The sequence below is a fragment of the Borostomias antarcticus genome, assembly GCF_949987555.1.
Source record: "Borostomias antarcticus genome assembly, chromosome: 1".
Lineage (NCBI taxonomy): Eukaryota > Metazoa > Chordata > Actinopteri > Stomiiformes > Stomiidae > Borostomias > Borostomias antarcticus.
The window spans coordinates 21534516-21555580 of record NC_140234.1 but is presented as its reverse complement, the minus strand read 5'-3'; the positions used below and the strand labels follow the sequence as shown (position 1 = coordinate 21555580).

Genomic DNA, 21065 nt, shown 5'->3' with positions numbered 1-21065 from the left:
AACACATTTCATGAAATCATCACAAAAGTTAGAGTAAGATTGTTATGTATTGTTATTGAAAAGACAGCAAGAGTAAGTATTGAGATCCATCAACACGTGTTGGAATTGAATGTAATTGTCATCCAATTTGTGGTAATAACATTACAAATGAATGCATGAAGTCAATGAGAGTAAAGTAAACCATAAAGTTGACTTTACAATAGTATAGTATCGTAAACATATCTGTTTTGTTCAGCCTTTGTTCAGAGTTTAACAGTAAAACAATCATGCATTTTGGTCACATTAAGCGTAACATACTGTATCTGTAATCTCAATAATGGTGATAACCAGCAATTTTCAGATGAATCATACAAAAAAAGACATTAGGTCACAATTCCAACATTCCTTTACCATTGTGTGAAACCAATGTTATACTTTTGCATGTTTCAGCACTTTTCTCTGGTACCGTAGCAGTTCGATACGTTTACAATGCACTGTAGATATTAGATACACAACAATTGTTGTTGAGTATTGTGACCAACCTCAGGGTGTGTGTCCAACATGTTCTTCAATGACACATGGTATAAAACAGATTGGGAAGCCAGATACACAAGAGTATGATAGGCTATAGCTGACAAGCAGGGTTCTGCAGAGGGAAGAAAAGAACACGTTTTATATCCGGGCACTGTGTCACTTTTCAGTAATACAAAACCATGACTTATTCCAATTGCTCCCTCGTGTCATGCTTTCCTTCAGATGAAAGCCATCAATGCAGACACAGGGTTATTGTTGCTGCACTGTGCTTCTGTAGCAGGAACACTGGGTTCTAATTAAGAGAGAACAAGAGCGATATGCGCTACAGCTGGCTAAGGTGCAGGTCTGATACTTCATGCACTAACCTCCTCCTCTCAGGTTGTGGTAACAGAGAGCTCATGTCCACTGAAAACCACTCAAATACCGCAGCGTGCCACAACTCAGAGACACACTCCCAACTGACGGAGAACCACCATCAGTGTTGGAAACATAACTTCAAACCAGCTCGTTTATCAGTGAAAGTACTTCCTGTAGTTCTTGCAGTGCCTTTATCGCTGTACACTATTCAGCCCCTCCACCACCATGGACTACAAATCCCTGTGGCTCGGTGGCCCTGTGGGGAATTTTCCATTGAGTGACATGCCACTGTCTCTCAGGCCTCACTGTAAGTAGACCAGCTCGTCCCCATAGCAACCTCCATATGCTCAGCTGGCGCACATCGCCTGGTAACTGGCATCGTTTGAACAGTGGATTTCAGATAGCAGGCATCGGCAGAAGGCCACGTTGACATTTTCCTGTGTGTAGGATGAGAGTTATATTATTATTATTATTATATTATGAGAGCTCCAAACTGCGTCGGAGGGGTGCCTCGTTAGGGGGAGGGGCTTTAGCGCTTGGTCATTGGGCTGAACTTCCTTCTACCCGCCCACATTTCATATTCCTCCAATGAGATTGAAGGATCGTCATTGCCATCGCCATTCACACTTTTAAATCAAGTATTGGAACTGAAACTGTGCCATAAGCCTTATTTCCACTGTCGTGCCGAAACGATACCGTGCTCCAACCGCGCCGCTCCGGACCCGTGGGAACGGTTACAGTGTCTGTTTCCACCTCTCGGGCTGTTGCGTTCCACAGAATGTTGTTTGCGGAACTAACTTTCACATTTCTACTAAAGAACGGTTCTGCTTCACTCAGTACGGTTAGACATGGGACCGGTTGGGCCCAGAACCGTTCGCAGAACCGTTCCCATGGCACGGTTCTGCGAACGGTTCTGGGCCCAACCGGTCCCATGTGGAAACACCGTCGGAACGGTTACCCTGTGTGCTCAGAACGGTTCGGCACGACAGTGGGAATAAGGCTATAGTCCTGTTAAGGCAACCCTGGGTCTCGTATGGCTTCGTTCTTCGTTCTACGTTATGTGAATGCTAGAGCTACAGTGAAAACCTTGTCTGAGTTATTGGGTTAAAGTCCAAAAGAATCGCAGAGGGAGACACATTCACACTGACAGTCTAAGGGCACCAAAGCCTATTCCTCCCTAAATTAACCAGTTCCAATTGAAAGGGCATTGCATGAAGCCTATAGGTGCCAGGGGATCAAAGTTATACCAATTGTGAAGGCTGCATTTCAAGCATTGCCTAGGTCAGGGGTCAGGACTATGTGTTGACAATAAGGGACGACCCCTCTGGGTGCTGTAGTTCAGCTGACGTGCACAGCCGTTTGACACATCAAATAGGAAGGATGCCATTGGTCTAATCTATAGGGCTTTGCATCCAGGATTGTAAAGTTACTTTGTCTCACCTGTTACTACTGACATTATTCTCTTATGTACACAATATAGAATAACTTTACTACAGGTGATTTTTGTACATGCGTATATATTTCTGAAAACCCCTAATGTAAAGAAAGCTTCGTACATAAGGCATTGAATATTTACATACCTGGTCTAAATGAATCAGTATCAAACATCTTTCTGTCAAATATTCACACTTATGCAACAAAACAAATATTGAAATATATACAAAAAATACAAATGCAAATGCACCTAAATATATATTTATATATAGGTTTTAAATCTTTGAATTAAAAAACAGAAAATAATATGAATTTATATCTTCAAGAGAAAAAAAAAGAAAACCATGTTTTTAAAACATGCAGTTTCCCCCGTGCTGAACGTTCTAGTTCAGTGGTTCTTGCATCCAGTTGTCTTTTGGGGACAAATGACCACTAAGGGCAAATGCTGTTCTTGTTGCAGGGCTCCTTGGACCAAACCATTCTCGTACTCAGCAGGCTCTCCCGTTTCCTCTGGCCCTGAGCTCCGAACTTTCGGACCTGGCTAGTCCGTTTAGCCGCCCTTGAGCAGATCCTATACCGGCTCCCCACACCTTCCTTCATATACCCTCTCCTCCCATCCACTCCTATCTACACTTTGGACTCGTTCTCCATGTTGGTGATGTCTCCGTTCCTCTTGGCCTGCTCCTCCGGCCCCTCTTCCTGTGTGTCCAGCTGGGGCTTCTTCTCCCTGACCTGCGTCTCCGGCTCCATGATCCCCTGCTGGCACAGCTTGCTGGCCACGGACCAGGTGAGGGGCAGGCGGGCTCGCGAGGTCATCTCGGCCAGATCTCTGGCGCTGCAGCTGGGCGTGTTGGTCTCGTAGATGTCGTGGAAGCTGTTGTAGTCCACCTCGTAGAAGCCGTCCTCCAGGGTCAGCACCGGGGTGAAGCGGTAGCCCCACTTGATCTCGCCGGTCACGTACGAGCTCCTAGCCTGGCACGTCATGCCTGGGAGAGACAGGAAATACATCTATCAATTATTTAGATAGACAGACAGACAGAGAGACAGACAGACAGACAGACACAGAGACAGACATACATACATACATACATACATACATACATACATACATACATACATACATACATACATACATACATACATACATACATACATACATACATACATACATACATACATACATACATACATACATACATACATACATACATAGATAGATAGTTGAATGATCTCCCCTAGGGGCATTGGGATTGGGATTGGGCCTTAGAGTTAAACCTGTGGAGTAAACTGCAGCTCGCCTGGTGTTTAATCACCCCAAGTTCTCGCTGGTCCTCGCCTACAGGGCAGTGAAAGGAACAGCTCCTTCCTACCTCCAAGCCATGGTCAAGCCCTCCACCCCCTCCCAACCCCTACGCTCTGCTATCTCTGGGCAGTTGGCTGCCCCGTCACTCCGAGGCCCCTGCGGTCAATCGACACGGTCAAGGATTTTTTCTGTTCTGGCCCGCAGTGGTGGACCGAACTGCCCACTTCATCAGAACAGCAGAAACGGTGCCAATCTTTCACTGCAGGCTCAAAACTCACCTCTTCAAGAAGTACTACCACAATCCTTCCTCTTAAGCATCTATTATATTTATATTTTGATAATCTTGCACATTGGCTTTAGTACTAGATTATGCTCTTAGTCACTTGTTTAGAAAGGAGATGCACTTGTGAGTTCTGGTGAGTAGTAATACACTGACTACCTACGTTCAACGCAATTATTTTAAGTCGCTTTGGATAAAAGCCTCTGCTAAATTACTAATGTAATTTACAGTTAAAGTTTCTCATCTTGGAAGCGAGTCTAAGTAGGTAGGTAGCTACTACGTGCACATAATCAAAGAACAACAAAATAACACAATAATACAATCCAGACTAAATACAAATTTGCAACAGATACAATACAGAAATCCAAGTCTTGAGATTAGAGCCACCAGAGCTTGAACCAACACAGGTGACAGCATACTCAAGACACTTCAAATTAACTTTCACACTGACCCCGTTTACACCTGGCATTAAAATGTGTTTTTGGTGATCAGATTGGAATCTGATCGTGCTAAACCACATGAAAATACAGGTGTAAATGCGCCCAAAACGTTTTGAGGACGGATTGCGATCCGATCGGCCAAACCACCTCCGGAGGTGGTCAGGGACGCATTTCGACCACATTTAATAAAAGTGAAAATGGAAATGCGTTTTTAATCCACATATCAACAACGTGGGCGGAAATATGTAGCCGTTGGAACACGGCGGTTCCAGACCAGCAAGGAGCAGGCTTCCATGGCAGCTAGCAAGAAAGCATTAAAATGGATCCAGACGAGACAAAAGTGTCTACTCTCAATTTAGTCAGACGAAAATATTCAAGAACAAACAGGATGTGACGTTCGATTGTCAGCTGGACAGAGTCGATCGGATCTCAAACGGATCGGGTTGAAGGTAATCGAAACGCATATTAATGCCAGGTGTAAATGTAATCAGGCTAAATCATTATCTAGATACAATCTCGATAGGAGTGCAAGGTGTAAACGGGGTCACTGATGCATTGTTGATCTGGGAGAGGTCAGGGCAGAGATAGTTTTTACATGGGATTAATAAAAAACAATGTTTATACACTTGGACAGTATAGTACTGCTCTGTCAGTGGCAATCAATAATACAGCCCTGTGAGCCCGTTATACCATCCAGCGAAGGTTGTTTGATCTGCGGCTATTGGCATGGAGTCAGCCACCATGGCAACTTAGCCAACATGGCGGCTGAAACGTGTTACAGCAGTAAATGTAACCTGGAAACACGCGGTAATAGTTGAAACTCCTCAGCCACATGGACAGGTCTGTGATCTAATCTGACGTGCTCTGGACAGCGGTTCGGCCAGCTCGTTATATTACGATGTCATTAGGTTGGATAGCATACAAGTGTGGCAGCCGCCCAAGGCCATGTTAGCTTGTGAGAGTAAAACCATCCGATTTGCGTTCACGGGTGAAAGTTGATATGCCAGCTTTCCCGTGAAGACGTTTGAAGCCTTTCCCTCGAAATTTCAACAGAATTATCACAGAGAAAAGCTACAGTATATAAGACAGGCTGCAGAATTGGTGTAGACCAGTGGGCTAATATGCAAATATGCAAGGCAACAACGAGTATGTTTTTTCCAACAGGATCAAACCAAGCATAATATTATGTTGAGCTGTAGCTCTCTATCCAGCGTATTATGACACTCTTCAGAATGAATAGTGCTGCTAAGCTTTCAGTGTAAACCTAGTTATCACGTGACATTTTTCAAGGAAAGCCTTTGCTCCTTCAATTACACATTTATTAGGTCAAACATAATGGAGTGTTAATAATTAGCCCCAGAAGTGTCTGACTTTTTATCCTCATCTCAGCAGAGAGAGGGAGAGAGCAAGAGAGAAAGAGAGAGAGGGACAGAGAAATTCATAGACCCCCCCCCCCCCATTTTTTTTGCTTTTGTTATTACACAAGAGGAAGCAGCTTTCATCACACACGGATTAGCCACCTAATGGCACACCCCTGAATGACCTCTTTTGACCTGCTCGGCGATTTTCTCCTTTCGATCCGCCAGATTTTATTAGACAAACTAATGAGCACACTCCACAGAATACATAATGACAAGTTGCTGCCTCATATGGGCCGATGTCGGGGCTAACAGGCCCCTCTCTGCAAGCCATTTAAATTGCACTATTATTGAGATTATAACTATTAAGGCATCAAACGTCGAGGGAGGTCAAATCGGGGGAAATCTTAATGAATGTGAAATTCAAAAATAATTGGTGTTCCAGAGTGCTGCCATCAACAGCATACGGAGTAAAGGGAATAGAAAAAGGAATAATGTATATTGAGAGAGAATGTCTTTGTGTGTGTGCTGTATATGTGCATACTTAGGCTACCTACATGCGGACCGCGCACTGTGCGTGGGCGGGGCCCTTCTTATGGTGTTATCATTAAATCAGTAACACGTACAGAACAACAAGATATAGAAATGAATTATTGATGCTTCCTTAGCCTACTAATTATGCCACTTTATCACAGGAACATTAACCCTGGATTCCATTCTATGGCCATCATCCATAAGAACCCCCCCTCCCCCCTGACATGTACAGGATGTGTGCTTGTGCGGTTGTGGGGGAGGGTGAGTTTGTTTTATTCGGTAGATGATCGTGAAAATGTGGAGCTTCAGCGAGCAGCTTGTGTGCTGCAGAATCAGTATGGCGTATACCTTCAGGGTGATGGCAGCACGGTTGGGGGGTAGGAGGGGGGGGTGGGGGGGGTACAGGACGGAATGATTCAGAGAAACAAGCAGTGACTGATCAATATATAAGGGCCCCAGTGAAATGGCTTTTCCACGGGGCCCAAAACTCCAGGACACCCCCTGCACTGTGGCAATGTCCAAATATGGGTATGGAACACACCTCCACACGTCAATACAGTATTGTCTAGCCCAAAACTCTGAGGTAAATACAGAAGAAACTGAGAATGGGAATTACTGTAAGTGACAGAAAAGTGACACAACATACCCCGCTTTTCATGAAGCATAACTTTTCTTTTTCCCCCCCGACACCATACACTACTGTACAGATTTTCAACTCATTCCAAATCACATAGTACAAGCGCCAGCTACAAATGTGTAATGACTTTAAAATGGAGACATTACCGGGAGAGTGGAATCAATTATACCAGGCAGAGATCGGACGTGGACGCCCAGGTGCCTGTGATGAGACACAAATTGGAGTGGAGTGCAACAACCTGTTGCGGGAGTTTAGTTCACCCAACCCAGCAGCAATTATCCAACCACAGAGGGTCTCTGCTATGTCTAAGACTGCCAATTAGTCTCTTTCCAGACTCAAATATTACGTTGAATCGCTGCGCTCCGCATACTACATAATAGAGTCTGTGCCACTTCGTCGCTCAAGCTGGTATTCTGAGGGCGTATCGACAGTTCAAAGTTGAAAGAGTGACGGGTCGTAGCAGAAAATGAGACGCTCGCCCAGATGGGCGGGGCATATCTATGTGTGGGAACGCCTGATCGCAAAAGTGGTTATTGATTGGTTTTGCAGGGATTCCTGCGAAACCAATGAATTGCCAGGATTTAAGCACCAGATTTTTGCTATGCTACCTCAAATATAGCTGGCTAGCCTGGACTATCCACTCGATGCCACTGTGACAAATGTCATTGTCCTCTCTCCCTGACTAAACGTGATGGCGTTAGTGCCCATGTTATTATCTCCACGGTTGCATGCTGTTACCTCTAGCTACATTTGCTAGCGAGACACCACCAGGCTTTATGACACCATTCAACTACAAACAATAACGGCTAGATTCTGTAGGCTGAGCGGAATCCAATGATGTCCACTTCTTAACATTTGATCATTTTTAATGACCGCTCAATGAACTAGAACTACCAATTTCATTCCACTAACGTTACTCTAACATATGATGAGAGCTTGAAAGCATCCAACTTGAGGCAAAAGGGGAGTTTGTTTGTGTTAGCTAGCTAGTGTTAGCACATTATGCAAACAAACACACAGCATAACTTGCAGTTTCTGCATAATTTCCACGGACAGTTGGTATTGCTTGATCATTCAGAAAGAGTTTATCTGAAAATCCTGCATTGTACATGACCCAAGTTGGAAAAGCAACTGGGCAAAAAATAGTTAGCACACACTGCCAGTGTTTATCCAGGAGGATTTCCGACCAGAGGGGGCGCTGTCCGCTATGCGGAGTTGTATGGCAGTTGAAGAAGACTACCTCGAAAAATAATGACGATGCCACAAAACCGTCTAAAAAGATCACTTAACGGTAGCGCCGAGCTTTCAAAACCCATCGTTTGTTAGAATCTGCGTTTCTGCTTTGGTGAGTGGCTTTGAAATGTTTATTTGACACTTATGACTAACTATTTAAAAGTCAAAATTTCCTATGTTGGTAGAAAGGACTGTGGTAGCAGATGCTACGCCATCAGTGCACTCACAGATCCTGAGAAGGGCTAACCAACACCTAGCATCAACTCGTATGTTGTCACCTGCTCCGTTCGAAATCCAAATCTCATTGATATATCCTTGTGTAAAATAGTTCAGGCATTTCTGTAGAACTCTCTTAGACAACGTAGTGGCATTTGGCAAATAACAAACAGCAATATTGTCAGGAATCCTGTAGAGAATCATCAGGTATGTGCTGCTCAGTGGACATTTTATTAACTTGCTCCAAAGCGTGTGGGGCAACAGTAACTAGGGAGAGCGGAACTTGCCGCCTGAATAGGAAAGGTCTATTATCGCAGACATCAAACAGAATTTTGCCAATGCCTTAGCTTTTGGCTTTCAAATATAAACACCAGCAATTCACATTTGTACCCAAGCGGTATATAACGGCATTCTTGAGCAGTTGGTACTTTAAAACCTTGGTAAGGAATGCCTCTTCCAGACATTGATCAAATGTAGGCTACATCCTACTTCTAAAATGGTGACATCCTACTTCTAAAATGGTGACGTCTCTATTGTCCTCATCAAAAACAACTTCTGGTGTATCAGTAGGTCTAACATTTGAAAAGGCATCATATTCACTATTGCACAGTTTGAACATGGTAGTTGCACGCACACACACACACATACACACACACACATACACACACACACATACACACACACACACACACACACACACACACACACACACACACACACACACACACACAGAGTCTTAGCCCAGTACATTTATGTAACCCACACCCCAGCAGCAGGGGACTGCACAGCGTGTGTGTGTGTGCGCGCGCGTGTGTGTGCGTGCGGACTGTGAACAGTAAGCAGTTCAAATGCAATTCGAAATTAATCAGGATCTGCAGGAGAGGTGACCTGAGAGAGGCTAACTCCTTCTCTCTATTCCCCAGCCTTTATCTGGACGAGAGCCGGTGAGGCGGTCTGCCTGTGAATCACTCCCGCCCACCGATGACCCCAGGATGCGGCTCAGATGATTGGACGGTCACTCGCTTCTCTAGGTGTTGCTACAGTACAGTCTCAGCCATCCCATAATGGTAGGCTACAATTAGTCTGCTCTCTCCTTTTCTACCCACGCGTTATGTTGCCTTGCTGGATGTTCAATGTTATGCATTAATTAGTCTTGCCTAGCCAGACCTCCCCATCTCCACACTTCGTTAACGCCTGTGCCAGTGCTTTATGCCGCGTTCCAGATAGGATTTTGAGCCCGTAAGTTACGACTTCAAGTCACGACTCACGACTTCATAGCGTTCCAGGCAAACTGTCTGAGTGTGTGGAATTCTGGATAAATGTAAACAAGCCAATATGGCAAAAGCTTGAGATCTGGCACATTGTCAGAGCTGGCAAGCTAAACATTACATAATTTTATTAATTGACATCGACATTTCGCCGTTTGCATGGTCAAGTTCAGGTTTACCTTAACGTTAGCTAGCACTAGCTACCTCGTGTCGTCAACATATTTGGGCATCATTACATACACATTGCAGATTGTAGTGCATAATCGTTTGTATTATTTTGATTACAACGTACAAATGTACTTTACGTTGCCCTAAAGTTATCTTTGTCGCTGTACCCATGTGGGCTGCCATCTTGTTTAGAGGGCTGTGTGACGTCAGAAAGCCAACTGGGAGTACATCGATCTGGTACGAGTTCACGGGTTGGAAGTTACGGGTTTGACTGCCATTCCAGTGCATTTTCACATGTAGAAGGTTGGAAAAACACGAGTTACGAGTTGCCTGGAACGCGGCATAAGAAAGGTCTGGCTTGAGTCATTACCATTCGGGGATAGGGGTAAAAACGCTGTATTTCTTTAAACCAATCACACAATTGTCTTCGGCGGAATCAGATCCGTCGCCACTGATTGGCCAGTAATAAACCAATGACAAGGCTTATCCCCAAAACCTACATCTGGTGAGTCAGATTATGTATTACTTAGTGGTCATTGAGCCTCCAACCAAGAGCCTGGGTCCTGTCCTCATATCCTCACCACAGCTGCCTGTGTCACAGCCTGTTACTGTCAGATCTGCTCAAATCATTACTGAACTACATTCTCGAAGGCGGACTGCAAAATGGAGACGTATTTCTGAAACTAATGATTGATGGAGGATATAATTAACTGAAGGAAGTACTCCAGTACTCTCCTATTTGAAGGAAGTAATTATCAATACGAGAACATGCTATCCAAATGACCTTACCCAAAATGCATTTGTCTGCCTCCGGGTGTGCTGCAACCGATTTATACACTGTTTTATTCAGACTCCTCTCTCTCTCCCTCCCGCTCTCTCCCCACCCTCTCTCTCTCTCCCCTCTCTCTCTACCTCTCTCCCCCCTTCTCTCTCTCCCTCCCGCTCTCTCCCCACCCTCTCTCTCTCTCCCCTCTCTCTCTACCTCTCTCCCCCCTTCTCTCTCTCCCTCTATCTCTCTCTCTCTCCCTCCCTCTCTCTCTCTCCCCTCTCTCCCCCTCCTTCTCTCTCTCTCTCCCTCTATCTCTCTCCCCACCCTCTCTCTCCCCCCTCTCTCTCTCCCTCTCTCTCCCCCCTCTCTCTCCCTCTCTTTCTCTCTCTCTCCCCACTCTCTCTCCCTCTTTCTCTCTCTCTCCCTCTCTCTCTATCCCTCTCTCTTTGCTCTCTTCGACATAGTATAAAATACGGTGAAGGTAGAACCGTAAGGCCAGGAGTGTTTGAGCTGGTCATCTCAGAGTGCATGTGTTATCAGCCACAGGGCAGCCCCAGGTCCCTTCAGCAGCCCACAGGGGGGGTGATTAGAGGGAGAGAGGTCTGACTGGGGAGTCAGGATAGACTGCAGGACACCTGACTGGTCACGAAACCTGTGTCTGATGGTGTCTGATGTCAAGTAAGGATAGATGGGTTTTTGGTGGATCATCATCATTAACATGAGAGAGAGAGAGAGAGAGAGGGAAATAGAGAGCAAGAGAGAGACATTCTCGCGTGTGTGTGTGTGTGTGTGTGTACGCATGTGTGTGTGTGCCCAAAGGCAGCGTGCGAATTGCTGGGGGGGATGGGGGGGGATTACCCCCCCCTCTGGTTTTGATATCCCCTCCTCTCATTCATTTTTATCGCCGGTGGGGATACGTTTTTATCCCTGCTTCTGGTCAGACTGAATATAGCTACAATTCCTGTGCCCGAAAATAGATGGTGCAATTTAGAAAAACTACACTAGCTAGTTCTAACCACGCGTTTGATTGTCATGGCAACTGTCAATCAAGCGCCTACTCTAACTAGCAATTTCGTCATATTTTGCTGCGTGGATTTTGAAGGATGCCCAAAACACCAGAGGTCCGTCACCAAAGCAGATTCTGCTAGTGCTAAACATTGGTAAGTGACAGGATGAATATTTTATTATAATACAATTATTGTTGTGGGTGATAAGTGACCAATCGTCAGCATGTATTGCTTTTGTTTTGCTATTCTCATCCTCGATATTAGGCGATAGCCAAGTCAGCGCAGCACATTGTCGCGGCTACCAATTTAGCCTCTTTTTCACAAGACCAATACCAATTTATTTTTTATCTTGTGTTCCAGATTTTCTTTTCAGCCTTGCGGCCTGGCCTACCGGTGAAAGTACACGTGATTGTGGACCAAGATGGATCCATGCTGAATGTTAGCCTACAGATTTGTTGGGATAGATGGCTGGTTTCCAAATTTGCTTTCAAGGCACAGGCCTACTGTAACAGTGATTTACAGTAGCCTATAATGCACCTACTGTAGTGCCTACCTTTAACTAGCCTACGCATATCACTTTTTTATGAGGTCTAAACTAGGTCTATGATGAGGACGGGATAGCTCTACATTCATATAGCAGTGTGATCAATAACCTAACATCATATGGTTTGTCCTTTCTTTTAGCACTTTGTTGGGTGTAGCCTATATATAAGAATACAATAAGAGCATACAGTCGTTTCCTTTGTTCTGATGTTTACATTTGTTAAATTTCTGGACATTAAATTTTATTTGAAAATGTCCCCCCCTCTGTTTTTTTTTTTTTTTACAAATCGCACCCTGCCCACAGGTGTGTGTGTGTTTGTGTGTGTGTGTGTGTGTGTGTGTGTGTGTGTGTGTGTGTGTGTGTGTGTGTGTGTGTGTATGAGAGACCTGGAACATCGATTGTCTAGCGGGCACATGGCCTATGACCACACAGTCTGGCACTCCCGCTGTGGAGCACGTTGTGAACCTGTGTGTGTGTGTGTGTGTGTGTGTGTGTGTGTGTGTGTGTGCATCCTGCATTCAAATGTGCTGTATTGTACAGCGCAAACACCAGTCCTCACGACGTGAAACAGGTCAGCCATGAAAACGGCCAAATGCCGTTCCTGCTTCCCATCATGCCTTGCACAACCTCCTCGCAACCGGCCCTCTCCTCATCCGTAACATCTTTGTCACGCCACTGTCCCCCGCCCCACCCCCCCCCCCCCCCCTCCCCGTAGGCACTCGGGCCGGATGACCGAGCAGTGGTAATACTGGGTGGGGGTTGCTAAGATGTTCTGGTGGTTCTTGAAGATTTCCAGAACTTTCTATGAGCCTGTATTCGAGATACTCTTAGCAGGGGATCAACTGAGGTGGGAAAGTTGCCATGGAGGACTCAGCCTTGAAATAGCCTTTAAATCCCTCTCTTGTCCCTCCTTCCTCTCCTCCTCCTCCCTCATCCTCCTCTCCTGACAGCATCGGTTGGTGCAGTGGGCATCGCAGAGACGCCATATGTGGTCTGTCATCATCCACTCGGTGTGTGTTGCTCTCCCTTCCTCTGACCCGGCTCCTCACATCCACTTACTTACAATGGTAATCAGAGACAACAAACAGGACAATTACACTGCTGCGAGCTCTCTTCACAAACAGTCATTATCCAATCAGAGGAGAGGAAGCTCTGCCAGATTCTTAAAGGGATTGGTTGTGTGGCAGATCTGCATATACAGGGATTGGTTGTGTGGCAGGTCTGCATATACAGGGATTGGTTGTGTGGTAGATCTACACATACAGGGATTGGCTGCGTGTTAGATCTACATATACTGGGATTGGTTGCGTGGTAGATCCCCATACAGGGATTGGCTGCATGTTAGATCTACATATACAGGGATTGGTTATGTGGTAGATCTACATATACAGGGATTGGTTGCGTGTTAGATCTACATATACAGGGATTGGTTGTGTGGTAGATCTACATATCGGGGCTTGTGAATGGATCAGGGAAGGGGCAGAGCGTTGTCTAGGAGACAGGATCAGAAGAAATTTATGTTTTTACATTCTTTTTACAACCATCGTTGAGACTATAATTGAGAAACTCACTGCAAGTTTAAGCTCTTAAGTTAAGGCTTAGTTTGCACTGCAGTGGAGATGTGATTTAGAATCACAAGCATGCAGTTGTTACCATGGGAACCACCATACCATTCTAAAGATCTGTAAAGGAACACTAAGGTTCCCTGGTTCTAAAGTTCTGTAAAGGAACACTAAGGTTCTAAGGTTCTGTAAAGGGACACTAGGATTCCCTGGTTCCAAAGCTCTGTAAAGGAACACTTAAGGTTCCCTGATTTTTAAGTTATGTAAAGGAACACTAAGGTTCCCTGGTTCTAAAGTTGTGTAAAGGAACACTAAGGTTCCCTCCCCTGGCTCTAAAGTTCTGTAAAGGAACACACTAGAGTCCCCGGTTCTAAAGTTCTGTAAAGGAAACCCTAAGGTTCCCTGGTTCTAAAGTTCTGTAAAGGAACACCAGGTTTCCTGAGTTCCCATGGTGCAGTGCTTTCCCAGGTGTGGGTAATTTACTGGCAACAGTCATGACTACTCAAGAAAGATGAGACTGCAGCTATTACACAACCAGTACCACGGCAACCGCCCGTGGTGCAGATAGCGCAAACCACCCAGGATGCAGATATTAGGTGATAGCATAATAATTACATACTACAACAAGTATATTGCTATATCAAATCAATCTTTATTTTTTATATTTTTGTGTTGTTGGTTATTGGTATATTTGCTGCTGTTGGAATATACCAACTAAAGGTCTACCACAGAATGCAACAAGGAGATAAAGTTAAGCCGACACCCACACGCAGAACTGGTGGTACAGAAATAGCTAATAACCATGAGATGGATAGGGCCTGGCTGCTTGGGACTGCTGTTTAGATAACACTGTGTTGCGTAACCACAGTGGGCTTTCCTGCCTGCTCACTTCGTTTGCTCATGGAGATCAAGCTTCACCACCCTCTCTCTCACACACACACACACACACACACACACACACACACACACACACACACACCTACACACACACACACACACACACACACAGTAACTGCAGTTGACATGGCAACCTCACAAACCACTGCCGATGATGGTATGGTTGCTTAGAGGAGGACATAAAATGACTTTCCTGTACTGTATGTTCAAACCGCAGGATTAGAGTTGTTCGTTGCTCCTTTTTAAGTTTCAGAAATTGCAATTGGAGTGCAGGGGAAAGCGCAGGTCTGAAGTTAAAAGGTACTGACAGGATTAGAAACTAGAAATTGATCCAGGTTTGAAACAAGAGGCCAAAGAGCGACACACTAGAAATGCACCTCTACATTCGCATCTTTGTAGATTCACTTCACGTCTTCCAGTGAGACCAGATTTATATGCAGGACAAGCACAGGTTGTCCTGTTCAATCAATCAGCTGAGATGACAAAGCTACCAGAGCCACACTAACATCTACTGTAACTCCTACATTACACAGTAGGTTTAAAGTGTAAACAGGGAAACATAGGTATGGTGTACCTAGCTATAGTGGGCACACTGGATAGATATAAAGTCAGTCTGCCGGACATCCAGGTATGTGCGCCCATGTCTGGTGGAGAATATACAAGAATAATAAGCCATTTACTGCTACATGCAATAAAAGCTATCAGAACCGAGCCCCTTCCAGGGATGATAGCCGATTGATTTTTCTATATCCATGGTATTGTTCAATGCTGTAATACATAGTGAACATAGATAACGCAACTAATGTTGCTTAACTGGCTAATCTCACATAAAAATAGACTCAAACACATTATGCTTGTTGAACGACCTGCAAAAAAAGAGAAGAGTTTAAGAACCACTTCATCATTCATATACAGTACATCGGTAGGCTCTGCTCGACCTCCTCTAGCACTTGATCTAGACCAGGATCACGGTCTGACATCTACTGCCAAGATGCAGATATATTTTAGGCTGCCTCTTGTAATCACTATTTCTGATATGCGAATGACTCACAGGTTGACAGTGCCAAGCAAATTTCCATCCAAGATGGCATGTTCTATTTTCCCTGTATATGAGCAGAACAAAAAGGCTTACCTTTCCTGAAGATTATTCGGTGTGTGTGAAAGCTACCACATGGAATGTATAAAACACGTCATGGATTCATGCAATTACAATAACTAATGAGAGATTTAAATCAGATTAGTGTGAGTGTGTGCTGGTTGGCTGGCTGGCCTTGTGATGTCAGCCAGCAAGCACATTCTTGAATGAACATTCAAAGTGGTTAAGATACAATACTTTGTTGTGGTGTCAGGCTTTATCTGCACCTAACAATCAAGTCTTTAACACTGTGGGTTCCATGATAAGAGGCTAATGTTATTTATTAATAGCTCGGCTATTACAGACCAGCTACGGTGGATCAAAATGATCAAACGCATTTCCTTCATTTATAACATAATTCTCTCCTGTCATCTTTTCGTGAAAAACCTCTTGTGGAAACTGCCTGAAGGCACGAAGGGAAGAGCACGTTCATTTTACAAAGTAGAAAACAAGAAGAAGATAACACACATTTTGCTCCCTGCACAATTACAGTACATTAGTAGCCTCAATTATTTCATTGGTGTTTTATCATCAAAAGGCTGATGTGCTTCTAAACCAAACCTTGGCTGAATCAAATGGAAAAAACGACGACTGAAAAAGAACAGAGCAGAGCAAATCCTGCTGCTCTCAGAACGGTGGGATTTCTCTCATTTGAGCTCATTTGAGTCATTTACATGTGTCGACGGAAAATCAGCCACGGGGGGAGCAAATTGAAAACGGAAGAAGAAAGAGAGATTGGTTTGTTTGTGCTGCACTCCAGAGAAGAGACGGCTACAGGATGGATGAGGGAGCATGTTTCTCTCTGGGCTGGTTTCTACAGGTAGAGAACCCACTCAATTCCGTTCGTGTTCCTTTCCAGCCCTGCATAAAACATCAGTGCTGGCTGGGAAAACGGCAACGCAAATATTTCTTACTTTACACCGCTGAAGGTCAGAGCCAGACCCACACCACTCCCACCTGTGTGGTGAAAAATAACCCGCTGTAGTAGGAGGTGCAGCCCGGGGACGGAACCCAATGTGATTTACAGACAAACAAGCACACTTCCTGCTTTGCATGATAATGTGGACCAAACAGACCGTGCTCTTCCCTGACTGGCCCCGCTGTGCCGATTGCACCGGCGCGGTCGTACGCATCGGAGTGTGACGCCCGGGGTTTAGAGAACGCCACTGGGTCCCTTTTGGACTCGCTTTTCAGGGGATGCCATCTGCAAAAATCTCTTGCTCCAAAAAACATCCAAGCCTTACTCAAAATGTCCCCATGTGCTGGCAGTTTGCGTAGAGTGAAGCATGTGGACAGAGTTAGCATGTTAGAATGCAATACATATAGCAGGGACCGATGAGCAGCTCTGTGAGGCCAGTGTGCTGTTCTGGGGTAGGCCACTAGGGGCCTCCCACCAAAGCATGATTGTCAAATACAGTATGATCGCTTGGTCTTTTGTCGTTTCAGTTTGTCCGTTCTCATAATTCCTTCACTTATGTTGCAGTCTAGCAGTTTGCCAACGAAAATGTAGTAAGGCCAGAGGCTGTGGCTCAGGAGGTAGAGCGGGTCGTCAAGTGATCGTAGAGTCGACGGTTCGGATCGCGGCTTCTCCTGTCCACATGTCGAAGTGTCCTTGGGTAAGACACTGAACCCCAAATTGCTCCCAATGAGCAGGCTAGCACCTTGCATGGCAGATGCCACCATTGGTGTGCGAATGTGAGTGTGAATGGGTGAATGAGAGGCCATTGTAAAGCACTTTGGATAAAAGCTCTAGGCTACATAAGTGCGATCCATTTACCAAGTAGCAACAAAAACAAGAGCAAGCTTTGGAGTTGTGGACGTTTACCCTTTGAAGTTTTTCTGTGATTCCATCTTCTGTGGAAACAGCTACACTGACAGTGATTTTAAAAATGCCTACAGGCAGAATTTATGCATTCAATACAAATAATGTCAACTGAAACAAGCATGACTATGCCACTTTAACCAACTTCTTTTAAATCAAAAAGCCAGCCTGCCGCTGCTAATAGTAGGCTACAACTGATGTTGATAATGAAGAAGAGCAGGTAGGCTACTTCAACATTGACATTAGCAAACATTAGTTAAAATTAAAACTATTTTAAATAGTTCTAGCGCCGACTAGGCTATTTCAGCGACAATGTATTCTGTGTTCTATATTCTGAAAATGATATCCTCTGGCTGTTGAGTACATCTGTTTTGGCTGCACATCAATATTGATTTGATTTCAATTATCAATAGGATTCATTTTGATTGTGTGTGTGCGGGCATGGGTGTGTGTGTTGTGTGTGTGTGTTGTGTGTGTGTGTGTGTGTGTGTGTGTGGATGGATGGGTGGGTGGGTTGACTTCCCGAGACAGGTATCCCAGGGCCAAGGAATATCTTAATACCCTGGCAGTGAGGCCACGGTGTGCTGTTCTGTGGTGGAGGAATACGCATAGAGCTGCGCATTCGGGCTAGAAATCTGGAGCTGCGTTGCTCGCGCTGTGCCCAAAACGCTTGTGTGTAATCGTGGATCGTTTTTGCGGTTCGAATACGAAGCCGTGCAAATACGCGTTTGTGTGAAATCCACGCCTCACTCACTCACATTAGTGTTACCGCTCTAGCTCAACGTGAAAATTCACAGGCCGAAACGTGCGTGACGACCTGCCCCTCACCTTGCCAAGTCACTTAGCTGCTCTTCTCTGCCACCTCTGAAAAGACAGTCATTCGGCATTAGCAAATCCTCTTTCAAAGAGATCGTTTTAATTTATGAAATTGCATGTTCATGTTGCTCTGAGAACAATGTTTTGTTTTCAAGTTGCTCCAAACAGACTTTACGGTGTCCACCACACCTTCACATCAACAGTATAGACGATCTGTTGTGAACATTTCAGAAAATAATCTGATAATACCTGGAAGTTATTCGTTTTGCAGCTCCGGAGAGGGCACAGCACAGTTAGCAACAGAAGGAGTCACACGTGCTAGGAAGACTAATCAGCAAACACCCATCTGGGACTAATATAGCTTTTAGCGACTTTTAGCCCCAGTTTGTTGTCTTTTGTGTGTAATGTGATGTATGTATGTAATTTGTGTGTTTTTCCCCCCACATTTTTTTAACATTCTGCTTTAAAGGGAAAAAAAATCTGTGCCCCTGGTAACCCGAGTGCTTGGCTGACTGACCGCACCTCTCCTTCTCTGCAGTCAGAAAAGCTTGTGCAATCAGGCAAAGAGGTGCCTGAAGACAATGTTTACTCTGGTCCGTGTGGTTGCACAAGCAGGGATGCACCTGCCTTGTTCCCTTTGGTAAGGAAACCTGATCTTATTTGCATTTCGACCAGACAACAATGGGCCCGTTGTGCAGCCAATGACCTAACAACAGCTCTATTGTGGGCCAACACTACAGTGAACATAAGAACCAATCTTGATTAATTGAATTATATCTCTCCACGTCCGTTTTCACTCATGCCTTTCAATAACTCTGCCACTCAAACGTCAGTGGACAACAATGTTCTGTAAGAAGGCCAGGAGAAGAGACAAGCATGGACGAGTGCATTGTAATGATTAGAGATTAAATCACCCTTGCTCTGCTCTATCTCTATTTTGTTAATACAAACCAGAAGTAACATAGCAAGGCGGTTATCATAATATATATTATAATAATTCTGAACGCTGCCTTTAATCAATTTAATATATTACTTTTTAGTAAGCTTACTAGCCAACATTGTCATTGAAACCATCAAACCACCACTGACAGATAATGACAGCTAGTCCAGTGGGGGAGTGGTTTAGGGCGGGGTTAACCAGCTACTGTTCCCACCCATTACCTGGCTGTGAGAAGTGTGAACAGCTCTGAATCTTTGAAGCCCTTTTTCTCTGCTTAGTGAATCCAGGGGTAGCAACATTCACCGAAGCATATCTTCTTCAAATATTTGCAGATTTCAATGCATGGGACATCATCTGAAAACTTACAATTTACACTTTCATAATCTGTAAAACAGAAAAATGACCTTGCAGACATCAGGACCAAATATCTGGTGGCAGTCACAAATTACAAGTGTTGTCAGTCATAGCTAACAGGCCTGCCAGACAAACATGAAGGCTACAAATGAAGTTACTAATTAAATGAATGAACGATATTGCAATGCTAAGGAAAATATAGGGGTTTCTAAATCAAATCCAGTTCAGTGAATTGACCGGCCCCCAAAGAAAAGGTGACAATTAGACAATGAAAATATTTCACACGATTAATGTTTTGTTTTTTTACCCCACCTTCCAACATTAGGACACTCCCAACATCTTGCTTACCTGTAGCCTCCACCATGCCCTCCAGAATGACCACAATTTCCAAATCCTCTTTGGCCAGGTGGGCCTGGGAGATCTCCCAGAAGGGGCTGTTCTGGTTGATCTCGTGGCAGATGATGAGCGGCGACACCAGGAAGAGCCTGTCATCACCCGTGTCGTAACCCACGTTCATGTCTGTCTGGTTGAGCGGAATGAACTCCCCTTCCTTGGTCTGCTTTGACTTGATCAGCTTGGCCCTGATGTTAGCCTCCACAATGTGAGAATTCCGGAGGTCCCCAACCCTGAACATCAGACACAGTCTACCGTCCCTCATGGAAATGACGGCGCTGGTTGAGAACACTAACGTTTCCGCCCGCTTCTTGGGTTGCGAGATCTTGACAAACATGCAGCCCACCATGAAGGCATTTACAATGGACCCTAAAACCGACTGGACCAACAACAGCACGATCCCCTCGGGGCATTTGTCCGTGATGACCCTGTAGCCATACCCGATAGTGGTCTCTGTCTCTATGGAGAATAGAAAGGCAGATACGAAACTGTTGAGGTTATTGACGCAGGGAGTCCACTTGCTGTCCCCTATATGGTCCAAGTCGCCTCGCAAATATGCGATGAGCCACCACATGAAGCCGAAGAAAAGCCACGTGACGGTGTAGACCAAGACGAAGATGAAGAGGTTGAACCTCCACTTGAGGTCCACCAGTGTGGTGAAGATGTCCGTCAGGTAGCGGTAGGTCTCCCGGACGTTGCCGTGGTGGACGTTGCACTTGCCGTCCTTGCGTACGTACCGCTGGACCTTCCTCTTGGCCCACTCCCGGTCCGCCCGCCTGTCCTCGCGTGACCGCTTGGGCACTTTGGGCTGTCGGATGGTGACTGGGCTCTCCACATCCTGCTCCATTGGGCCTTCTAGCGGGAGTCGAACCTACGGGAAGAGAGGAGTCGAAATGAGACAAAGCAGTTAAGACCGAGACACAATCAATTGGCTATCCCAAATGTGCTTCCCCTAGTTTTGGACAAGATTGGACAGATTAGAAACACCTTGATTCAAAGAACTGCATACTAGTCTTTGTGCAGTGCAAGTATTACTAATAATAGTACAGATAGTACAGTAACAGAGTAGTAGTAAGTATTATTAG

At 45.0% G+C, this 21065-nt stretch overlaps 1 protein-coding gene across 1 annotated transcript; it reads right to left on the bottom strand.

The window, feature by feature from the left end:
• Positions 1–2931: 2931 nt before the first annotated feature.
• On the bottom strand, positions 2932–20833 carry kcnj6 (potassium inwardly rectifying channel subfamily J member 6; the record flags this gene model as incomplete). Its single annotated transcript, XM_084438503.1, has 2 exons — positions 19936–20833; positions 2932–3290 (listed from the first exon to the last, which is right to left on the bottom strand). Exons 1-2 carry the CDS (start codon positions 20825–20827, stop codon positions 2932–2934), a joined length of 1251 nt encoding a protein of 416 aa, XP_084294629.1. The 5' UTR covers positions 20828–20833.
• Positions 20834–21065: the final 232 nt, after the last annotated feature.